We start from the raw sequence: 19078 nt of genomic DNA on the forward strand, positions 1-19078 counted from the left end.
AAGCCCTGCCAGATGTGCATGCCAGAGTCAGCTTTTGGTATATCTACTGCCAGCGGGCCATTGTTGTGTGGGCCTATAGAACAAGGGACCCTCCTATTCTTTACATCGACAGTAGCTCCCAAACTCCCTTGGGGATGCAGGAGACTGAGTGGTTTTGCCACATGGTCGTGGCTGTGGTCTTGTCGTACCACTTAGGCCCCAGGTGAACATAAGTTTCAGCCCAGGGGGTGGCCATTGACGTCGCCTCCTCACATGGTTGGCACAAGAAACCGCCTCTTGAGGGGAGGTTAAACGTCCACAAAGAGAGAGAGAGAGAGAGAGAGAGAGAGAGAGAGAGATAGATAGAGAGAGAGAGAGAGAAGAAAAGATGTAAGTGGGATAGAATCATGGGAGAGAGAAACATTAACTGGCACCGGACCCGAGAGAATTTTGGTTCCCCAAGCGTGAACCTTTGAATTTCAAAATGGGTGGACTCCATGACAGTTAGGATATCGCGCTGTCCCTACAAATTGAAATGCCAAAGGTCCCTCACGACCTTTCTCCAATCTCTCTCAGCCTCCACACCTTCACACCCAAAGCCCCTTGTTTTTGTCACTGTTTATGCTTCTACTGACTCCTCCGTCGTGTTCTAATGGAGTCGCACACGGGAAAAGAGCCAGACCTTCCCAAGTCCAAGTGTAACACAGCGAGGATGAAGTAGATGTGTGACAACCATCAGCTCCTTCATTTTCTGTCTTCGATGTACTGCCTTGGGGAGGATGTCACTACTCACCGAGGGGGAAATCGTGATGTTCATCTCCTTCTTCTTGGTCGACCTCATTCCTTCCTTTTTTTGAGTTCTTCACCACCGTTATTTCCTTCTATGATATCTGCACTGACCAACTCTGCCCTAGCCAGAGTTACTCTGACCAGGCTTGTACTGATCAAGTTCGCCCCGATAAGAGCCACCCTAACCAGACTCGCTCCTACCAAGCGAGGGGGGGGGGACTAGACTGTTGTTGGTCAAGGCTCTTTGTCAGTGGGGAAGAGAGCGATGGGGAGGGCTTTGCTCTCATGGAAGCGTCCAAATGTGCTTGTGGGACACTGGTCACGGGCGGTTTCACAAGGACAAGGCTTGTGCTCACCCCTCCGCCCATGCAGTAAGGTTCTTTGTTAGGTTTAGGTGCTCTGAGTTAGCTTTTCTTTCTTGACTCCAAATCTGTTGCCGCTGTAGGTCCTCAACCCCCCCCCCCAAAGACCCCAGTCATAACTCCTCAACGCATTAGCAAGATGCTCTAGCCCCTTAGCCTCCAGTAGCTCTGGCGTCGGGAGCACTGGTCATGACTTCCGCACATGCAGAGCTAGTCGTGGAGCCCAGTCCAGCATCTGACCTGCTTTCCTTGGTCACCAGTCTTCCCGCCTCTATCTGAAGACTGATCGCCAAGAAGGAGGTAGCGGACAACAGGTGCACCGAGCTGGAAAGGCTGGTGACCGAAAAGAAGGAGGCAAGGCGCTTACTTTAGCGAGAAAATGCCAAGCTTCATCAGGAAAATTTCGTGCTCATTATTGAACATTCTCAGCTCAAGGAGGGTAAGCGAAAGACCCGTAATATTCTTGAAGAAGCCTTTAAGGCGATTCCGCATCCCCTGAGGTGCGTCAGACTGGACGCCCCCGACCCGAAGGACGAGAGGACTGCTCAAGGTTGGGCATACGCCATTCATGTCCTGACAGAGAGGTTTGCCTAGCTCCTGGACATCCTGGCGGTGAGTACCTTGGAGGACGTGATGATGGCGACAAAAGTCATAGCAACATACGTTCTTAAGTGCTACCGCTATTGTGACCCTAACTTCAACCTCGAGATCGTCCGAGAAGGGGTCATGACCACTGGTCCCGTAGCCATGGAGAGGCTGGAGGTAGAGTGCCAAGAGTCGACGGATTTTGTAGGGTCTATCTTCCAGGTGGAGACCGTCGAGGAGGCCATTGAAGAAGAGTAAACCTCGAACTGTAATTTAGGCTTGCATTATGTATGAATGAAGCTTTTGATTTCTCTGATGAGCTTATGTCACTGCTATGTTTATAGAGCCTAAGAATTGACCGCCCCTCCTGCTTGCTTTGAGCCCCCGACCACGCCTGTTGATAGCGTCGATGACTAGCGTAGTCTGAAAGCGGTGACCGAGTGTGAGCTTAGGTTTGCGATCGAGCGAGAGATCCTGCAAAGTGATCTTCGAGGTGCATTGGCCCTACCCCCGTTAAGCCATGTGTAGTCCCCAGCTCGTCAAGTGAGTCTCGATCAGCTAACTCAATCGTGGTTTGCGACCTATTTCTGTGATCAGCTTATCCGGAGGAGCTGCTGACGGTGAAGAGAGACTTGGAGTGAGTGACGAGGGAGGACGACTAGCGGTGGGCACATTTCTACGATCATCTCAGTTAGACACCCCATTTGACTCACTACTTCGAGACGCTGGCATTCAGATCCGCCCCACTCCTGGAGACACCATAACTGGTCATGTTGACTGGTTCTTGGCGACCTCTAAGGAGGTGGGTGGGCTCGAGCAAAGGCTGCGTGGGAACACCAGCGACCAAGTGTTTGCGACCACACTCTATGGTGCCTGCCTTGCCTTTTCTTGTGTCATTGAGCACTTCCCCGACCTAGAACTTGATTTGACGATCTCCGAATGATTCGTCGGCATCCGGAAGACCATGGAGGAGCTTCACGACCTTACAGGGTCATTTTATTTTGTGGCTCAGTCTTTTCTTTGGTCCGTTTGGTTTGACCCAGAGAAGGGCATCTTCAGATCCTAGGGATACTGAGTAAAAACCGTTAGAAACAACCCTCAAGCATTGTTAATTTTTAAAGACGGGACATGCTTTTATGTAAACTTTCCATGTGTCCCTGTGGTGAGTAGGTTCTGAGTGCATGTTACATTTAGGGGGACCAAAACATTCCGTGCAGCTCATTTGTTAGGTCGGTGGCACATCGGATAGCCCTTGGCGCGACAAGCCCTTCAATGGCAACCAACGCTCGACTCGAGTTAAGGCTTGTGGCCTCGCGGTTGTTACTCCCCAACCGCTCATATCCTTGAAATTGTGCAAGTGGCAACTTAAATCCCCACTAAAACCGTTTGGTACTGACCACAAGAGCAATCAGGCAAAGTAACTAGCAACACAGAAAAATAGGAAAAATTAGGAACAAAGGACTACACAATCTAAACTACTATAAAACCTCTGACCGCGTAATTGGCAAAAAAGCTACCGACCATGTGATCAATCTCAGAAATGAAAAAACTTACAAGTCGGTGGGAGATTGTTCCTCTCTGAAAAATCCTACAAAATAGAGAGTCTGATTCTTTCGAATTGGAAAAACTTACAAGCTATGTTCCACGCTCGTCCGAAAGATCCTACAAAATAGGAAAATTGGCATGTCTTCAAGCAGCCCTAGACATAGAACTTGCGCAGCTGGGCTATGTTCCAAGAGTTGTGCAATTCACGATCGTCATCCATGGCTAACTTGACCACACCAGGTCTGGTTACATCGACCATCTTGTAGGGTCCCTCCCACTTGGGAGAAAGCTTATTTCAGCCTGCCTTATTCTGGACTTGTCTAAGGACGAGGTCGCCTACAACCAATGTCTGTTCCTGCACCCTATGTCTGTGGTAGCGTCTGGGGGTTTGCTGATATTGGGTTGCTAGAATTAGAGCATGATCGTGGAACTCTTCGATCAAGTTTATGTTGTCCTCTCGTTGTACCACCTAGTCATCGTCCGAGTAGTTAGTCACTTGAGGAGACTAAAGGGCGATTTTGGAGGGGAGCATTGCCTCCGCATGACACACCTTCTGCTTTACTAGACGCACGTCTGTTCGTACAAACAACTTATGCTCGATCATGTCCTTAGGAACTCCGGGCATATTAGACGGACTCCATGAAAAGACGTCTGCATTCACCTAGAGGAAAGTGATGAGCGCAAGTTCCTATTTGAGATTAAGTTGACCCCTATCTGGACCATACTGGATGGATCAACATCATTTAGGAAAATTGCCATGAGTCGATCGTCTGGGCTGGCAATGACATGGAACTTCATTGGGCAACCACTAGGCCCGGCGTCCTCAGGCTATGATCCGGGAGTTAGCTCGACCATGTCAAGGCTCCTCTTGTCGTAGTGTAAGGCCGTCTTTGTGTTACCAATTACAGTGCTGGTCCCATCGGACCAGGGATCTTGATTGCCTGATATGTGTAGTGGGCAACGACCATGAACTGGACCATCGTGGGTCACCGTAGGATCGCGTTATAAGTGGTCCCAAAGTCCGCCACATCAAACAGGACCCTTTCGGTCCTGAAGTTATTCGGAGAGCCAAAGGTGACATGTAGCTCAATTTGCTCCAATGGTTTAGCTGAGGAGATGGGGTAATTCCGAAGAAAGGAGGAGACAACCTCAAAGCACTACTCGGAATCTGCAGGGCGTCCAACACATCGACGAAGAGGAGGTTGATGGAGCTCCCTCTATCGACCAGTACGCGACCTAGTCGGATGTTCTGTATCATGGGTTTGACCACAATGGGGTAGCGACCAGGACGTTTGATGTACGGAGAATGGTTCGCCTGGGGGTTATCGCTGGTGCCCAAGGGACGAGAACCTTCATTGTTCCCCATTGCATGAGCTTCCATGCAGACTTCTCATTGGGTCACTGAGTCATTGGACTCCATTTTGGTATGCCAAGCTTGGAGCACACCGGGCTCATCTGAGTCATATTTGTAGGGATCGGTGACATCCTAAAGGGGGGGGGGGTAAATTAGAATACTTAGAAACCTAACCAGCTCCAAAAACTTCACAAGATAAAGCTATCTCAATATCTACTTAAATGTGCTCTAGATTTATCTAGTGTATCTACTCTACTGCTCAAAAAAGTTTTGTAACCTATAGCCAATCCTAGCAAATTACTCTAGAAAGATAAATGCACAAAGGTAGGTTGCAAGTATGTAAATGTAGAAACATAAATAAGGTAGAGAGAGCAAACTCGGCACATGAGATTTTTATCCTGTGGTAATCGATGGCATGAATGTCACCCTAGTCCATGTTGGAGCTCCACAAAGGATGTGCTCCCGTCGGCACCCGATCACGGCTTTTGAGCCACTAAGTCACCAAGACAAGATTTCAAGCCGGATGAGCCACCATACCACCAAGGTAAGATCTCACTACTAGCCTTTCTTCCACTCACTTGTCGTCGTGATCACTTTAAAGCTTGAGCCATAAAGGAAAGGGTCTCCGCGTCCTCGTATAATAGCCTTGTCGCCGCTCCACACCAAGTCGGAGGGTTAACACGCTTGAGCAACTCTGGCTCAAGTTGTCGGTGAGTCACCAAGACTCCAAAGCGCTGGTGTACCACTTGGTACCAGCTAGGATCACTTCTTGATCCCTTCTTCAAGCTGCAGCACCTAGCTACAACTCACTCTAGGCCTATAAACACTAAACACTCTATAATCTTGTGCTTAATTGTCTTGGATGATCACTTTAGCACTTTGATGGCTTGGATGTCTTCTCAAGTGTCTATGTGTTTCTCTGGACTCCAGCAGCATGCCACACCTTCAAAAGACTAAGTGGAGGGGTATTTATAGCATCAAACTCACGCACTAGCCGTTAACCCAATGGCTCAGAAAAATTATTAATACCATATGATCCAGTGAGAATAGTAGTACTAACACCGAATCATCTGATGAGTACATCTTCAGAAACTAGCCGTTGGAACCCCACTCAAAGCCTCTGTGAACTACAGACTATCCAGGATAACCTTCAAACCATCACCTGACTATCCGGTGAGTTATCTTGAGCTAACCGGGCCACTTCATTCTTCTCTGTACAGAATACTCTGGTGTGATCATCCGGTGATCACACATATATCACTGGACCATCCGGTGAGTTGATCTTTAATCTTCAACATTTAAATTCTTCTCTGCAAGAAATGCTCTAGTGCAATACTCTGGTGAGTACAACTAGTACACCGGATCATCCGGTGAGTTCATCTTCCTTTGCCTTCTTCTAGAAATGCTCTGGTGTGTACTGCTTCCTTAAGTACCGGATCATCCGGTGAGGTAATCCCCACCCACTGTCAGAAATGCTCCAGTGAGCACACTTCCTAAGCACTGGACCATCCGGTGGGGGTCTTCTGCTTTCTCTTTGCATTGTTCATTGTCCAGTGTGTTGAACTTACTTAACACTAGACTATCCGTTAAGGTCAACTGCATCTGGACACAGAGCTCCAATGTGTATAAACTTGTCCAGCGCTAGACCATCCGGTGTAGTCATTTTTTTTTGGGACTTGTTCAATTCAGTCCAAACTTTGTACCGCCATCTTCATGTATTGCATCCATGAGACATACTAACATATATTCTTGACAAACAGTTAGTCCTAATGACTATGTTATCATTAATCACCAAAATTACAATTATAGCCTAATACGATCATTTCGCTACAAGGGGAATCAACGGTAGTTGTGGATTTGGCCCTGTGTAGCCCAATTAGATTATCGACATTTACCGAAACATGAAAACGCGTCCCCCTACATGGTGCGCCAATTGCTGAGGGTTAATCCCTTACAATGTGTCCGGGCCTACAGGGTATACCAGTAGACGGGAGCGTGACCAACGTTTCCTACGAGTGAAATTGTGTGTGTGCATAATGATGAACTCAAGAACACAAGGAGTTATCCAGGTTCAAGCCTCTCGTGGGATAACAGCCATACGCCCTGTGTATTTTCATATGATGGGGATCAGCTTGATACAATAAGAGTTTTTTTTTCTTTTACAAGCTTGTTCCTCCGTCCTTTATATAGTAGGAGGTATATACAAATAGTACATGCCAAAACTATAGAAGTCTCATTCCTGTCGAATACTTCTACTACGAGGCCATCATTTACGGAGAGTCAGTATGCTCGATCTGCCTGGTAGTCTTGTGCATCCTATCCCATCACCCACATGCCGCCACACCCACTTGTGAGAATATCGTCCCCGCCTACAGAGCCATCCCATAGCATTAATTGCTACAGGATGGGCCATTGCATCATTACGTCGGCCGCAACTTAGCTCGTCGCAAGGAGGTGCTTAGAAAAGGGAAACACTTAAGTGGGTAACATTAAATGAGATTAAATTAGTTAGATAAATACTTGCCTCATGATCAATAGGGTTTCCTTCTATGATAAGAGAACTGGCGCGCAAGTCCTGCTAGCCGTACACATCGGAGTCAACTTTTGGTATATCTACTACCATCAAGCTATTGCTAGTGTAGACCCACAGAACAGGATACCCCTGTTCTTTATATCAACACATGTATCTAACAAGAAGAAAAAAGAAGAAAAAAGAAACAAGTTGATAGTCACATAAAGACGACGTTGAAAAAAAAATAATTTTCAGAATATTATATTTATAATTGATATATAAATATTTCGATATTTATATTTAATAAGAGCCATGTTTTAGTTTCATCTCGGACCAGGCCCTGTGGCCGACATGGCCCCTCTGTACGACTCCACCTCTAGATCAAAGGGAAGCAGACAATCAACATCAATCTCAGGAAGCAAGCACAGGCAAAGCGCAAATTGAAACTACGCACAGATTGCTCCTGACAAATACAGAGCCAAGGGCAGTATCGACTAACCACCATGAGACCCGTTTCAGGACTCAAGATTCATGTGAACAGCGGTACCACTTTAAGCTAAAAATGTAAGCTAAAACATCTCTCTTCATGTACATTACTGACAAAGAAACAACTGCTCTGTCATTAAAGTTTGCAAACTGCGTTAACCAAATCCAGGGGGCACATCAGGATCCTCATCATCACAAACCCCTGAGCTGCCAATAACAGGCTCATCTCCATTTGGCTTAACTTCATTATGATTTTCCAAATTTGAGGGCTGCTGCTGTTGCTGCGCTGTCGTTGCTGTGGTATTATTACGCTGAGTATTACTGAAACCAAATCCTGGCGGTTCCTCCGGATCATCATCTTCCACCTCAACTGCAGCAGCAGTTGGTGTTTTTGCTGCCAAAACTTGTTCCTCTTTGCCATTCCTCTTCAGCTTCTTGGAAGAAGGATCAGGGTCCTTTTTAGGGTTCACGATCCTATTGTAGACAGCTTCCACAGTTCCCCGTATATCAGTTTCATTGGACTGGATGACATTCCATACCTCATCCGAGATTTGACCCATTATTTTGCTCCTGATATGGCAGAGCAGTGTACCAATAAGTTGAGTTAATAATCAATATCTACTATGGAGTATTATTGTGTGATTATATTTGAAAGCTTTCATAAAGAAGTGGGCAAGTGGCTCAACTTACCCAATATCTTGATAAATTGCATCAGAAAGGTCTTTTAGTTTTAACTTCTCGGATCCATCTTCTTTTAGTACCAAAGACTGCTTTACCTCTGAGATGATGGTGTTGCGTAGCACCTCCTGCAAGAAAGATAACATGCCATCAACTTATAGAAGTACACATCATTAATATCATATCTGATACCCAATGATATGTTCTTATGTTGCAGTCTGCATATCTACTGAGCAAGTGACCAAGATGCTAACCATGTTAGCAGGCTATATTTTACTCATCTAGCATGGTGCAGAACAGATATTCTCATACAGATTTCATATTGTCTAGGATATGGGTGATGCAACAGAAGAACTATAATTAAGGTGTGATCACAGGAAATCAGTTAAATCCAGATAGCATATCCTTCTTGTCTAAAAAAAAAGCACGATAGCATATGCTTCTAGTACACGGAAACTTCTATTAATACAGCTTGCATAAATAAAGTCATTATGAAGGAGGGCATTTCTATCAGACAAAGTAAGACTGTCAACTGGAACACAATTTGAAATGAAATTTAGCACTTGGCAATCAGCATGGCTAATGGACTGATAAAATAGCAAAGCAAAACGTCATACTGACTTAATTTGTCTAAAGAAAAGTATACAGATTACTGGGTCCCTCACATTTATATGTCTACAGATGACCGGACAATAATAAGGCAACATCACCAGAGGTGATACCAAGTATCCTCAAAAGACAAGAGTTATGACACAGATGACTTGAACAATTGGTGCTCACTAACACTGGTGTTGCAGTTTCAGATAAGGTACTATTGGCGGCATGCCACATGGGATTATCCGGGTTATTGGTTTGAGTGTTTATGTCTACTCAACCACGCTGAAGCAGCAGCTTGATGAGATCAACCCAGACTAGTAAAAAGCCTAGCTAGACTAATTTTCCATCACTTATCACTAGCTCCAATCTATTTGAACCATTTTGGCATGTCATTCAGCAGTCACTCTATGCGGTGGATGATTCAATATTCCACTACATTTATAGTGCTAAATAAATGCTGCGTCGCACAACCACTGCACATGAGCCAGGAGCGGTAAGCCAAACGTTTCCACAATCCTAATATGACAAAAAGGAAAACATTGGTCATATGGTGGCCATGCATAAAATAAATTCTTGTTCCTTGCGCGCCAAATTTTCACGACCTTGAGGTATTGTGACGCAGCTAGGGAAAAAGCATGCACATACATGTGAAGATGCTCCTCACAATTGAACCTACCATTTTCCTATAAAAACTAACAGCAAGATAGCGTAGTCCCCTTGAAACTTCAGAGAACCTCTACACGTGTCGGAAAGAGAGAAACACTTGAAACTTCCTCATTTGCAAATGCAGAGAAGGATAACAAACACAAAAGCAACAACGGCTCCTTATGTGCCAAGTTATCTTCCACAATGTCTGCAAATTATAATTTCGAAATACTTTGTAGCAGCTATGCACTTAGAATTGAAGCAAACCATTTTAGGATCTTACCATTCATGACTAAACAAACACCAGAACTCACATGTCACATTGCGTTAACTGGAACCAGATACAATGCTGAAGGACCTATGCCTAATTCAAGAACCCAGGGAATGCTTTCTGCAAAACCCAAATCCCACTAGCCAACAATTCCAATACCACCACAGCCCTGCAGCAACCGTACAAAAGAGAGCTACCAAACGCAGAATCCACTCAAGTCCATCAAGAACACCATGAACCTTATAGGGTCTATAAATGACCAAACGGATAGAAACCCTACTCTCCGGGTCACCCATTCCAATCTCTTACAAACAATCAACACGGTAGGAAATCAGGTAGCAGCGGCGAGCGATCCGCCGCAAAATTCCACGAAAAGGAGTGGCTTTTACGCATCAAGTTCCACCTCGCGGGAGTGGGGACTAGGAGCGACGAAATCGCGTAAACCTTAAGGATCTGGGGGGATGGGCGTTTGGGGGAAGTGAAGCTTACGTTGTCCTTGACCTTGCGGACGATGGCTCGGCGGAGGGCGTCGAAGTCTCCGTCGTCCTTGAGGCGCCCCACCACCTCTGCCGCCGTCGGCAGCGGCCGCGCACCGAGATCGCTCATGGGAGCCGGGCCGAGGGGGAGGGGGTAGGCGGCTCGAACCCTAGTATTTCTGTAGTTGGCGAGTACGAGTAATTTGCTTACTAGTATTGTTATTCACTTTTCTAAAATACGACTCTTTTGGAATTTTTTCTCTAGTAAATCACGAAATTCTATATCACCGTATACAGAAAAGACCCTCGTGAGACCTATCCAGTGATTTAATGGCTGAGTCAAAGATGAGAGAAATAAAATAACACGTGTCATTACAAGAGAGTGACTTTTGTATGAACATGTCTATAAAATTTATTCCTTCATGTAAAACCATCACAGTTCTCGGTTAGTACATACTCTTAAATGTAAATGTTAGTTTGAGTTAGGTTTTATGAAGCTTAAATTAAGGTAATTTTTAGCAAATATTTAGAAATGTATCATCTATAACATTATTATAGTATTCCTATTTCTTTCATCTCCAGTAATTATTCTATTTATTATCTTCTATTACTTTCGATCTCTCCTCAGACCCACGATCATATATTATGTACAGTAATACAACCTACTCCCTTCTCTGAAAAATGTGGTTCCTCTTTCCTCTCCTGCTTTCCTATAGCAGGCGAAATGGATGCAGCTGGAGATCGATATGGATCGGTTGAATCGGCAAATGATCACAGCTCAGGGATACGCGATCCTGCTGGAGGTAGCCTAAAGGCTGTGACTTTGCAGCAACGGCTGTGAGTTGCATAAGAAGAAATGTCAGTCTGCATTAGCTAACTTTTCTCTAATAAGCGCCTTTGACTTCAGCTCCATGTGGGAAATGTCCAAAAGTGATATGTGTAACGTGGTGATTCATGCTCCGTTTGGCATTGCGGACTTTTCACAAGCACTCGTCTCTTTATAGATCTATAACAGAAAACCTTACTAAAATTAGTAACGATTCTTGTAGCAAATAGTTTCCATAACACAACATACCAACCACAAACTGACCCTCAAGCAGCCTTGTGTGTTGAATTCTCAATAGCAAATATGGTGCAAATTTTAATATTGTAGAAGCATCTGAGTCGTAGTGAAATGTTTCTACATCCGATTTCAAAATACATCAAGAACCACAAATATTGGTTTAACGTGGAAATCAAGCGAGGATGGCTGGATAGAGAATGAATCTAAGCGAATTGGAATTTAAATATCTATGTTCAGAATTCATTTTTGATGTTCGGGAATGTATGAAATATCAGCTGTTCGATACAATGTATGAAAAATTCGGTGGTACAAAGCGAATTTTGCCTTAATGCTAACAGGCGAAAGATTTTCACAACATTGGAGCTGCCCTTATATTGGCACACAAATAATGGTGTTATGTTTATACTTACAGCAGCGAATAGACCCCATTTTATATTTCATATGGAGTGAATCAACTAATGAATAGTGAAAAGCTGCCACACGCAGAAACCACGCTGATTGTTTAACTCAAATCAAATTTCAAACTATTTTTATACCAGAGAGGAAAAAAATTAAAACTACGCCAAAAGGCAGATTTACATCTATGAATGGGCAATCGTCTCGTCGAAAAATTTCACAGCGATCTGAGATCAAACAGCTGGATCATGAGGTAAATGAGAACCAAACTGTCCCTCTATATTGCTACAGATGCATGATATCTGAACCTCAGCAAGCACATTAGCACAGCCAGACAATCAGCATGCAAGCAGACAGTATTAGTCTGGACATGTCGGATTCACATTCAGGTTACAACTTACAACTCGGGGCAGGATACAGTGAGACATGCATGTTAGCCAATAAGTTATCATGTCAAATGACAAATATTCAGGTCTTAAGAGGACTGAAACGAGACTGAAGGTAAGCTCGAGGGCCAATCATATGTCTTGTGCTCATGCTGTAAAAATGTTCAGTCCTGGAAGTGAGTGAAAACTTAACGGATGAAACGCTCTGAAATCGACTTTGGTATGAGGCTGACTGTGCTTGATTGTTTCTCCAGCCTGTGTCAAATAATGGATAATGCTGTTATGATTGCATAATCGTGCACCCAAGAATCAAGATATAGAGGGGTAAAGTCAGAAGGAAGAACCTTGAGATCTCTTCCACAGATTTCATTATCTGCTCCGAACTTGTTTCAATCACCTGTCCCCCCAATATCATTTCATCCAAAATTGTGTGCAGCTGCATCAGATATTGCAATGAGCCAAAGAAGAATGGGACTTAAGTAGTAGTATTACATATCAATATTTAAGGAACATGATGAAATGTAAGACTGCTGAAATGAATTGCTGGGAGATTGTCTTCAATCATTACACAGTGGAAGCAGACAATAGGGGAAAACCAGCACCATAGGCATCAGCAGGTCCGGAGCTAAGGGGCAAAGTTCGGCTTAGCCCTCCTTTTGTCTAAAAAACTAATTACCACTATATGCATACTAACAAAATTATATTGCCCCTCTTATGAAAGTCTGTAAGTATGCTCTACTAGCCTGGTCCTTTCTATGCTTTTCTTCAAGTTCTGTGCCACTGAGGCCCATGGAGGCGGAGCAGTAGGGGGGGGGGGGGGCAGCAGCCAGCAGCCATAATGGGTAGGCAGCTAGGGAGGGCTGCAGCAGATTTCCTCCTTTTGAAGTTAATGTTTAATATAGATTCGATTCTATCTTCAGTGGCTAATCTATAAGGACAGGTGGTGCAATTCAGAATCAAGCAAGCAGTGGATTACTATGGCCCCCCTATGTATCTCAAATCTATCTCTCTTCCTAGCCAAGGCCTCACCCCTACAGGCACCCTCCTTCATCTAGTGCCATTCTTCTTAAAGTCGTCGCCATCTGACCTGCTACGCGCAAAGAGAAAACTTGCATTTCAACACGTATTTGCGTTTCCTTAAGTGTCCATACAAAACTTAGTGCTTCAACTATGATTGCAGACCTTGGTTGAGATTGTAAGCACTCTGACAGATTTAAGGTGTTTAGGTATTGCCAAAGTTCCGTGGTCACTAGACTGACTGAACACATACTCGATGTCAGAAAATGCCTCTGCATCTACAAATATGACAACTTGACGGATAGTGGGTAATGATATAGCTATGAAACGTGGTCCTCTCTCGGGGCTAGTGGTTGGGGAGCTAAGAAGCCACCCAGCCCACCCGGGTCCGAGGATCACACTGAACTTAATGAAATACCGAGGGGGACGCCTTTCCTTCCGTGTTCTAATTTTATTTTTTTGATATAGCCCTAAAACATATAGATATTCTTGGAATCAAGCATTTGTTTGAGGCTTTTGTGTTTGCACTGCAGATGATCTGTGCATCAAAAGACTAATTCTAGAGATAACTCAGTTGCCATGCCAAAGTTTCATGTAATATCGACAAATTTCTGTTTTCCACCTTTTTGCTGGGCAATGCTATGACATGCAATGTGCAAATGAAGAACCAATGGTAAGTGGAAATATAAATGATCAAATCAAGAGAATCATGGCACCTTGTTGAAGTTAAATACAATGTCAAGCTCACAAACATTCTTGAAGCATCTGTCCAATGTTTCAACAAAAACTGTGCACCAGATAAAGTTTATACATATTAAAAACATCGTACAATCAGAGTTGATAAAAAGGAGTCTTTTTAGACAAAAGGAAGATAGAAGGAGTTTTCTGTGATAGTGAAGTACAAGATGAAAAGTTCAGAAGCTAGGCAGATGGCAAAATTGATGGACGGGGAAGCATGTTGATAACGTGCAAGTGTAGTTACATCAAAATTCACAGGTACTTAGCAGCAGAAAGACTGCATTGCAAATACAGAATAGAAAATTTCAAGCGAGGGTGTTTGAATGCTGAAAGAAGCATAGTAGACAGCTGATGATTCTGTATTAAGACAAATCAAACAAGTGAATAGCATGATAAAACACCGAATATATCCGTTCTCATGCAAATGTTAATACTTTCCTCTTTTATTTAGGCATAACACATGCGTCTATCGATTCTAGTAACTGAAAGAAAAACAATAGCATCAATAAGCCATTAGGTTACCTTGTACGAGATCAAGCATGGCAAGTTCATTCTCGGAGCTATCGAAGACAAAAACAAAGTATAGTGTGGCCAAATGCTTGTAGACCATTTTCGTTCCCTGCATAGTGCGAAGAAGAAAATCAACTCTTTCCGACCCTCATTAACTTACTGTATGTATGAGCAGATCGTTACTTAGATTATTCAGCTTTTATGCCAACATAATTTTAAGTTTTTAACCCAGATAGAACAGATGTCCTAAACCTAGCAAGACAATCTCAACTTGATTTTGCACGACATTTGCTACTCAGTAGCAGCTAGCATAGCTTACATTGCATACAGACGGCTAACATAGCAGGTTTTGCAAACAATTTCTCTCTTTTGCACAAGATTTACTACCAGGGCAGGGTGCTCATTACCGGACCAAAGATTGCATCGGCCTCAACAAAATTGCTCACGCTGTCCGGCCTCGCTGATAGCACTGCAACAAGAAACTCCACAGCTCAAGGGCAGAACCCTTGTAAAAGGTGAATTTTTTTTGAGAAGTGAACCGTTCCAATACATTACATTGGAAGACACCGCGGACGAGGTCCTGATGCTTCTCGGGTGGCTGCAACCATGAAACGGAGGAGCAAATGAATTAAGGGAAGGAAAGATTTGCTTCACTAGAGTAGCTCGTCGAGCATGTAAGATCCATGGATGAAGCAGTGCTTGATCTGGATGGGGAAATTGACCGAGCACTTGGTGAGTGGGTGAAGAGGGGGATAAGAGAGGAGAAGGTTTGGAACCTGGAAGTTGTAGAACTTGAGGAGGCGGGGCTTGCCCTGGGTGCTGATCACCATCACCGCCTGGATCATGGCCGACGAGGAGGAGGCTGCAAGGTAACGATCAGATCCCGGGAGCTAGAAGTTGGCAAAAAAAGGGAAGCCGACGAATAAATGGGGATCATAAGTGACAGAAATTTAATAATAATTTGAATTTATGTGCAGGCTTAATCAGTGGGGCGCCTGTAGCTCAGTGGATAGAGCGTCTGTTTCCTAAGCAGAAGGCCGTAGGTTCGACCCCTACCTGGCGCGGCTGCGGTCTATTTTTATTTTTAGTATATTAAATGTTTAGTAGCAATTTTTTAGTCTTATTTTCCTTGATAAAAGTTCTTTTATTTTCACTTCTAGTTTTCTTCTTAAGGATAGCAATACCGTGTGCATACAAATATTGTCCTTATTTCTCAATGGATTTTGATCCCTTTTGATTCCACAAATGCGTTGTTCTTTTCCTCCTACACCTACAAGTAGCCACCCAGATAGGCGCGCAAAGAAAAGAAGCTACATATGTGGTAAGAATTCTACTAAATTCGTGAAAAGGGGTGGTTATGTATCTCGAACAAAACACATAATCTGAAGAAAGGACTTTTTTTTGCACGCAGCTTTTCTTATTTGCCAGTCTATCTTAAAGCACTTCTTATAAAGATATCTGCGTAGTTTTGTCGAAGGTGTAATACTAGCTCTGATTGTTGGGAGAAAAAAATAAGGCTTGCATGTGTTATTATAAATATATTCTTCCTATTTCCTAGCAGATTCTTAATCTAGTTTGATTTTGACTTGTAGAACATTCTAGTCCACAGGTGCTGGAAATTTGAAAGCGTAGCCTGCTTCAAATTATATGTGGTGGGAGATGGTTGATGGAGACTAGCGAGATTATCAGCAGCAGGGGATTTCAAATTCGTTTTACAATTTTTTTGGTTCACCCCTTTTCAGCAGCAGGGGATTTGTAAAAAATTCGATTATTTTTCGTCCTCTGCTCAGTTGGTCCCACGTACCAGTGAAAGAAAATTCCATAATTAGATATATCATTTTCCTCTACAATTCCCAAAAAATTAATCCGCAGTGCATAGTTTTGCTTCCGACCACCTAAGTTCATCTCTCTGTTTTTTTCTTTGGCATGGGTGACTATTGACGACATTCTTTTGAGGTTCTAAAAATAATGATATCGGCACATCAGCAGCAATTTTGAATCACATGAAAAAGGAAAGGCACAATACAAAATGGATATTGTTTCATGTTCATCCTTATACCATGTTATCTGCCAGAAACTGGACCCTTCATTTTCCATGATACACCTGTAAATATGCAACGTTAATAAGAATTGAACCCAGAATAAAATGCGATAATCAGTTACATTAGAGAATTTATTCGCAGCATTACTGTGAGGTGCGGAAAGGTGGAACGGAAGCGATCTCTCTCTCTCTCTCATGGGCACTTATATATGTTTTCCTAGGTTGCTAGAGAGAATTATGTTGTCATGCATGAAGCGGTGGTTTTCGACTCTGGTGTGCATTGTGTGAGGTATGAGTTGAGGGATTTACGGGGCCTCAACTCCACCGAAAAAAGTTCTAGGATATAAACGAGGACTTCTTTGCCAGGCCTGTATCTTACCATTACACTGAAGAACTGAACGAGAGAGGGACTGGAGGAGGGAGGCATCCTCCAACCTCGGCGCTCAATCTGGTGAGGAACTCATGATTCAGTTCCTCTCGACTCTTCTGAGTTCTCCTGTAGTATTCTTGGAGAGTACAAAGGCTGAATTCATTTAGTTATGGCTATGGTCTTATAGTTCAGTTACAATGGAAATTCAGTTCTTGTTCTTTGTTCCTATTGAAGCGTTCTTGTGTGCAGGTTTGATTTTGTTCTTCATGTTCTTTCAAGTTACATGTTAGAAGGTGGAGGAATAAATCCATAGTTCAAAAAACCGAAGAGTAACTTGATGGATTTCTTGATTCCAAAAATTTGCTAGAGGCTTCACCTGCAAATTAAGCCCCCTAACGTTTTAATGGTTCCCTGCAAATTAATATATGTTCATCAGTTATTCCCTTATGTAGAAATAGAGTTGTTTGTGCATGAGAATTTGAGAAGTATCAAGAACTTCTACTCAATGCATATTTGTTAATTTACCATGTTACAGTTCTTCACTGATCACTAGTGCCTGTAATCCTGCCAATCTAACAGTTACAACCACACTGTATTGCTGCAGATGGAACACTTTGCGACGCCTAATTCCTGATTGTTCAATCTCCCATCCAATCCAATCCTCTGACGTGAGCAATTTCGATCCAAAATCTTCTGAAACATGGGTGACATCTCCGAACCGGAAGCTGCCATGGCGATGCCGGAGCCGTTTTCTTGGCTCACCCTTCGAGTCTTCTACCTGAGGCTGAGCAGGTGCGAGGTCGACGAGTCCATGCTGGACAGTCTCACCCTCACTCACATCCCACTCACCGCTGACACAGTCCTGGAAGTGAGCGGCGGCGATCAGCAGCCAAGCATCAGCAATGGCCAAGTAACCTGCTCCCTCCGCCGAGACCGCGTCGACGCGAGCTCGGAGGAGGCCACATTCGTCAACACGGCGACCGTGAGGATAGCTGGCAGCGTGCGGTTCGAGGTCCAGAACAAGGACGAGAGGCTCCTCGTCGGGATCCTGGAGATGTGCGAGACGGAGAGCAAAGGCAAGAAGAGCTGGGTGATGAAGTGCCAGGTCGCGACGCAGCGCGGTTCGGGGTTTCTGAGGACCGGCAGGGGGACGAAGCCGCCACCGACGGTCGAGGTGTACGCCGCGGGCGTGTTCCGGGGCACGCCGATCGTGTTCACCAAGGCCATGCAGCTGCGGTTCAGGAGGAGGCGCCAGGTGAAGGCGTTCATGGACCCGATTCCGGAGTGCGGCGAACTGGCGGAGGACATGAACGAAATGGCTCTGAAGCATCATGGTCCAGAGGTACGTATCAGATCAGATAACTCCCAACCTTTGCTCGACAATTCTTTCTTGCACAATTTGCATTCCAGTCACGGCGCGTTCAATTCTGTTCGTCCGTCATTCGACTCGGGAAGTCCTTTCAGCGGCCACTGTGACTAAAGTGCTGCGTCCTGCGTGCAGAAAACGGAGTACAGGTGCTACAAGCCTGACCCGGATGCCGCCGCCGACATGAGATCCTCAGGGCCTGAAGGTGAAGAGTACATCGAGCTGTCATGGTTCACCGCCGGCGTGAGGGTCGGCGTCGGCATCAGCCTGGGCATCTGCCTCGGCGTCGGCATCGGCGCCGGCCTCCTGGTCCGTTCGTACCAGTCCACCTCAAGGACTCTGAAGCGGCGGCTCATCTCAAACCTGCTCTGAACCCTGCTCTTAACGTTCTAGCGCAGCAAGACCCTAACATCATTTCGCCTCGGTGCAAACCTGTAGCTGCGGATGGTCGATCGTTATTCACTGTGATGAATGTGTTTATTGTATACATCCTAGATTCCTCGTGCCTGTTGCGAGAAGCGTCACCCTCCCACTGCAGTTCTGTTCCTGAGTTGCAATTTACAAATGCGTTGATCGTATCTCTCTCTGCATCGAGCTGAATTTACAGATCCATTGCTGAATTCCGACGGCTACGAGCTGGCGCACTGGGGATTCTTCGAGAACCATACCGTTTGATTGTGTACCAAATGTGAGCGCTGCTTAATTTCGGACTGAGGCGTTTGTTTACTTTGCAGCCAAAAGAGTTTTGGAACTCACCGAACGAGTCAAAAATCCACAGGATTTTGCCATTTTTTATTTTTAAATTAAAAAATTATAAATATATGTATAAGTAGATTCCTGGTATCTATCGCCCTTTGTTTAAAAATAAAAAATATTGCATTTCAATAATCTCAAATTTAAAATATTATCGAA

General features: G+C 44.4%; 3 protein-coding genes and 1 non-coding gene across 4 annotated transcripts; 2 read left to right on the plus strand and 2 right to left on the minus strand.

Annotated features, from left to right (window-relative positions):
- Nucleotides 1–7557: 7557 nt before the first annotated feature.
- LOC133911968 (uncharacterized) lies at nt 7558–10484 on the minus strand. The gene is made up of 3 exons (XM_062354482.1): nt 10293–10484; nt 8303–8418; nt 7558–8182 (listed from the first exon to the last, which is right to left on the minus strand). The coding sequence occupies exons 1-3, from the start codon at nt 10407–10409 to the stop codon at nt 7768–7770; spliced, it is 648 nt and encodes a 215-aa protein (XP_062210466.1). The 5' UTR covers nt 10410–10484; the 3' UTR covers nt 7558–7767.
- A 1508-nt stretch (nt 10485–11992) lies between these two features.
- On the minus strand, nt 11993–15315 carry LOC133911969 (AP-3 complex subunit sigma). The gene is made up of 7 exons (XM_062354483.1): nt 15166–15315; nt 14945–14987; nt 14797–14858; nt 14402–14498; nt 13858–13928; nt 12469–12560; nt 11993–12379 (listed from the first exon to the last, which is right to left on the minus strand). Exons 1-7 carry the CDS (start codon nt 15232–15234, stop codon nt 12313–12315), a joined length of 501 nt encoding a protein of 166 aa, XP_062210467.1. The 5' UTR covers nt 15235–15315; the 3' UTR covers nt 11993–12312.
- Nucleotides 15316–15380: 65 nt separating this feature from the next.
- TRNAR-CCU (transfer RNA arginine (anticodon CCU)) lies at nt 15381–15453 on the plus strand. The gene has a single exon. It is a non-coding gene; the product is annotated as a tRNA-Arg (tRNA).
- Nucleotides 15454–16344: 891 nt separating this feature from the next.
- Nucleotides 16345–18746, plus strand: LOC133911971 (uncharacterized protein At1g01500-like). Its single transcript, XM_062354484.1, has 3 exons — nt 16345–16881; nt 17405–18142; nt 18302–18746. The coding sequence occupies exons 2-3, from the start codon at nt 17501–17503 to the stop codon at nt 18536–18538; spliced, it is 879 nt and encodes a 292-aa protein (XP_062210468.1). The 5' UTR covers nt 16345–16881; nt 17405–17500; the 3' UTR covers nt 18539–18746.
- Nucleotides 18747–19078: the final 332 nt, after the last annotated feature.

The sequence above is a fragment of the Phragmites australis genome, chromosome 3 (genome assembly GCF_958298935.1).
Source record: "Phragmites australis chromosome 3, lpPhrAust1.1, whole genome shotgun sequence".
Taxonomy (NCBI): Eukaryota; Viridiplantae; Streptophyta; class Magnoliopsida; order Poales; family Poaceae; genus Phragmites; species Phragmites australis.

Excerpts from the sequence above, each read along its gene's own strand:
- LOC133911971 (XM_062354484.1), top strand. The coding sequence starts at position 17,501 with ATGGGTGACATCTCCGAACCGGAAGCTGCCATGGCGATGCCGGAGCCG. Across the intron at positions 18,143-18,301 it reads TGAAGCATCATGGTCCAGAG|AAAACGGAGTACAGGTGCTA; the intron begins GTACGTATCAGA and ends TCCTGCGTGCAG.
- LOC133911968 (XM_062354482.1), bottom strand. The coding sequence starts at position 10,409 with ATGAGCGATCTCGGTGCGCGGCCGCTGCCGACGGCGGCAGAGGTGGTG. Across the intron at positions 8,419-10,292 it reads TCCGCAAGGTCAAGGACAAC|GAGGTGCTACGCAACACCAT; the intron begins GTAAGCTTCACT and ends TCTTTCTTGCAG. Across the intron at positions 8,183-8,302 it reads GCAATTTATCAAGATATTGG|GAGCAAAATAATGGGTCAAA; the intron begins GTAAGTTGAGCC and ends CTGCCATATCAG.
- LOC133911969 (XM_062354483.1), bottom strand. The coding sequence starts at position 15,234 with ATGATCCAGGCGGTGATGGTGATCAGCACCCAGGGCAAGCCCCGCCTC. Across the intron at positions 14,499-14,796 it reads CCGATGCAATCTTTGGTCCG|GGAACGAAAATGGTCTACAA; the intron begins GTAATGAGCACC and ends CGCACTATGCAG. Across the intron at positions 12,561-13,857 it reads TTGTATTTAACTTCAACAAG|CTGCACACAATTTTGGATGA; the intron begins GTGCCATGATTC and ends TATCTGATGCAG.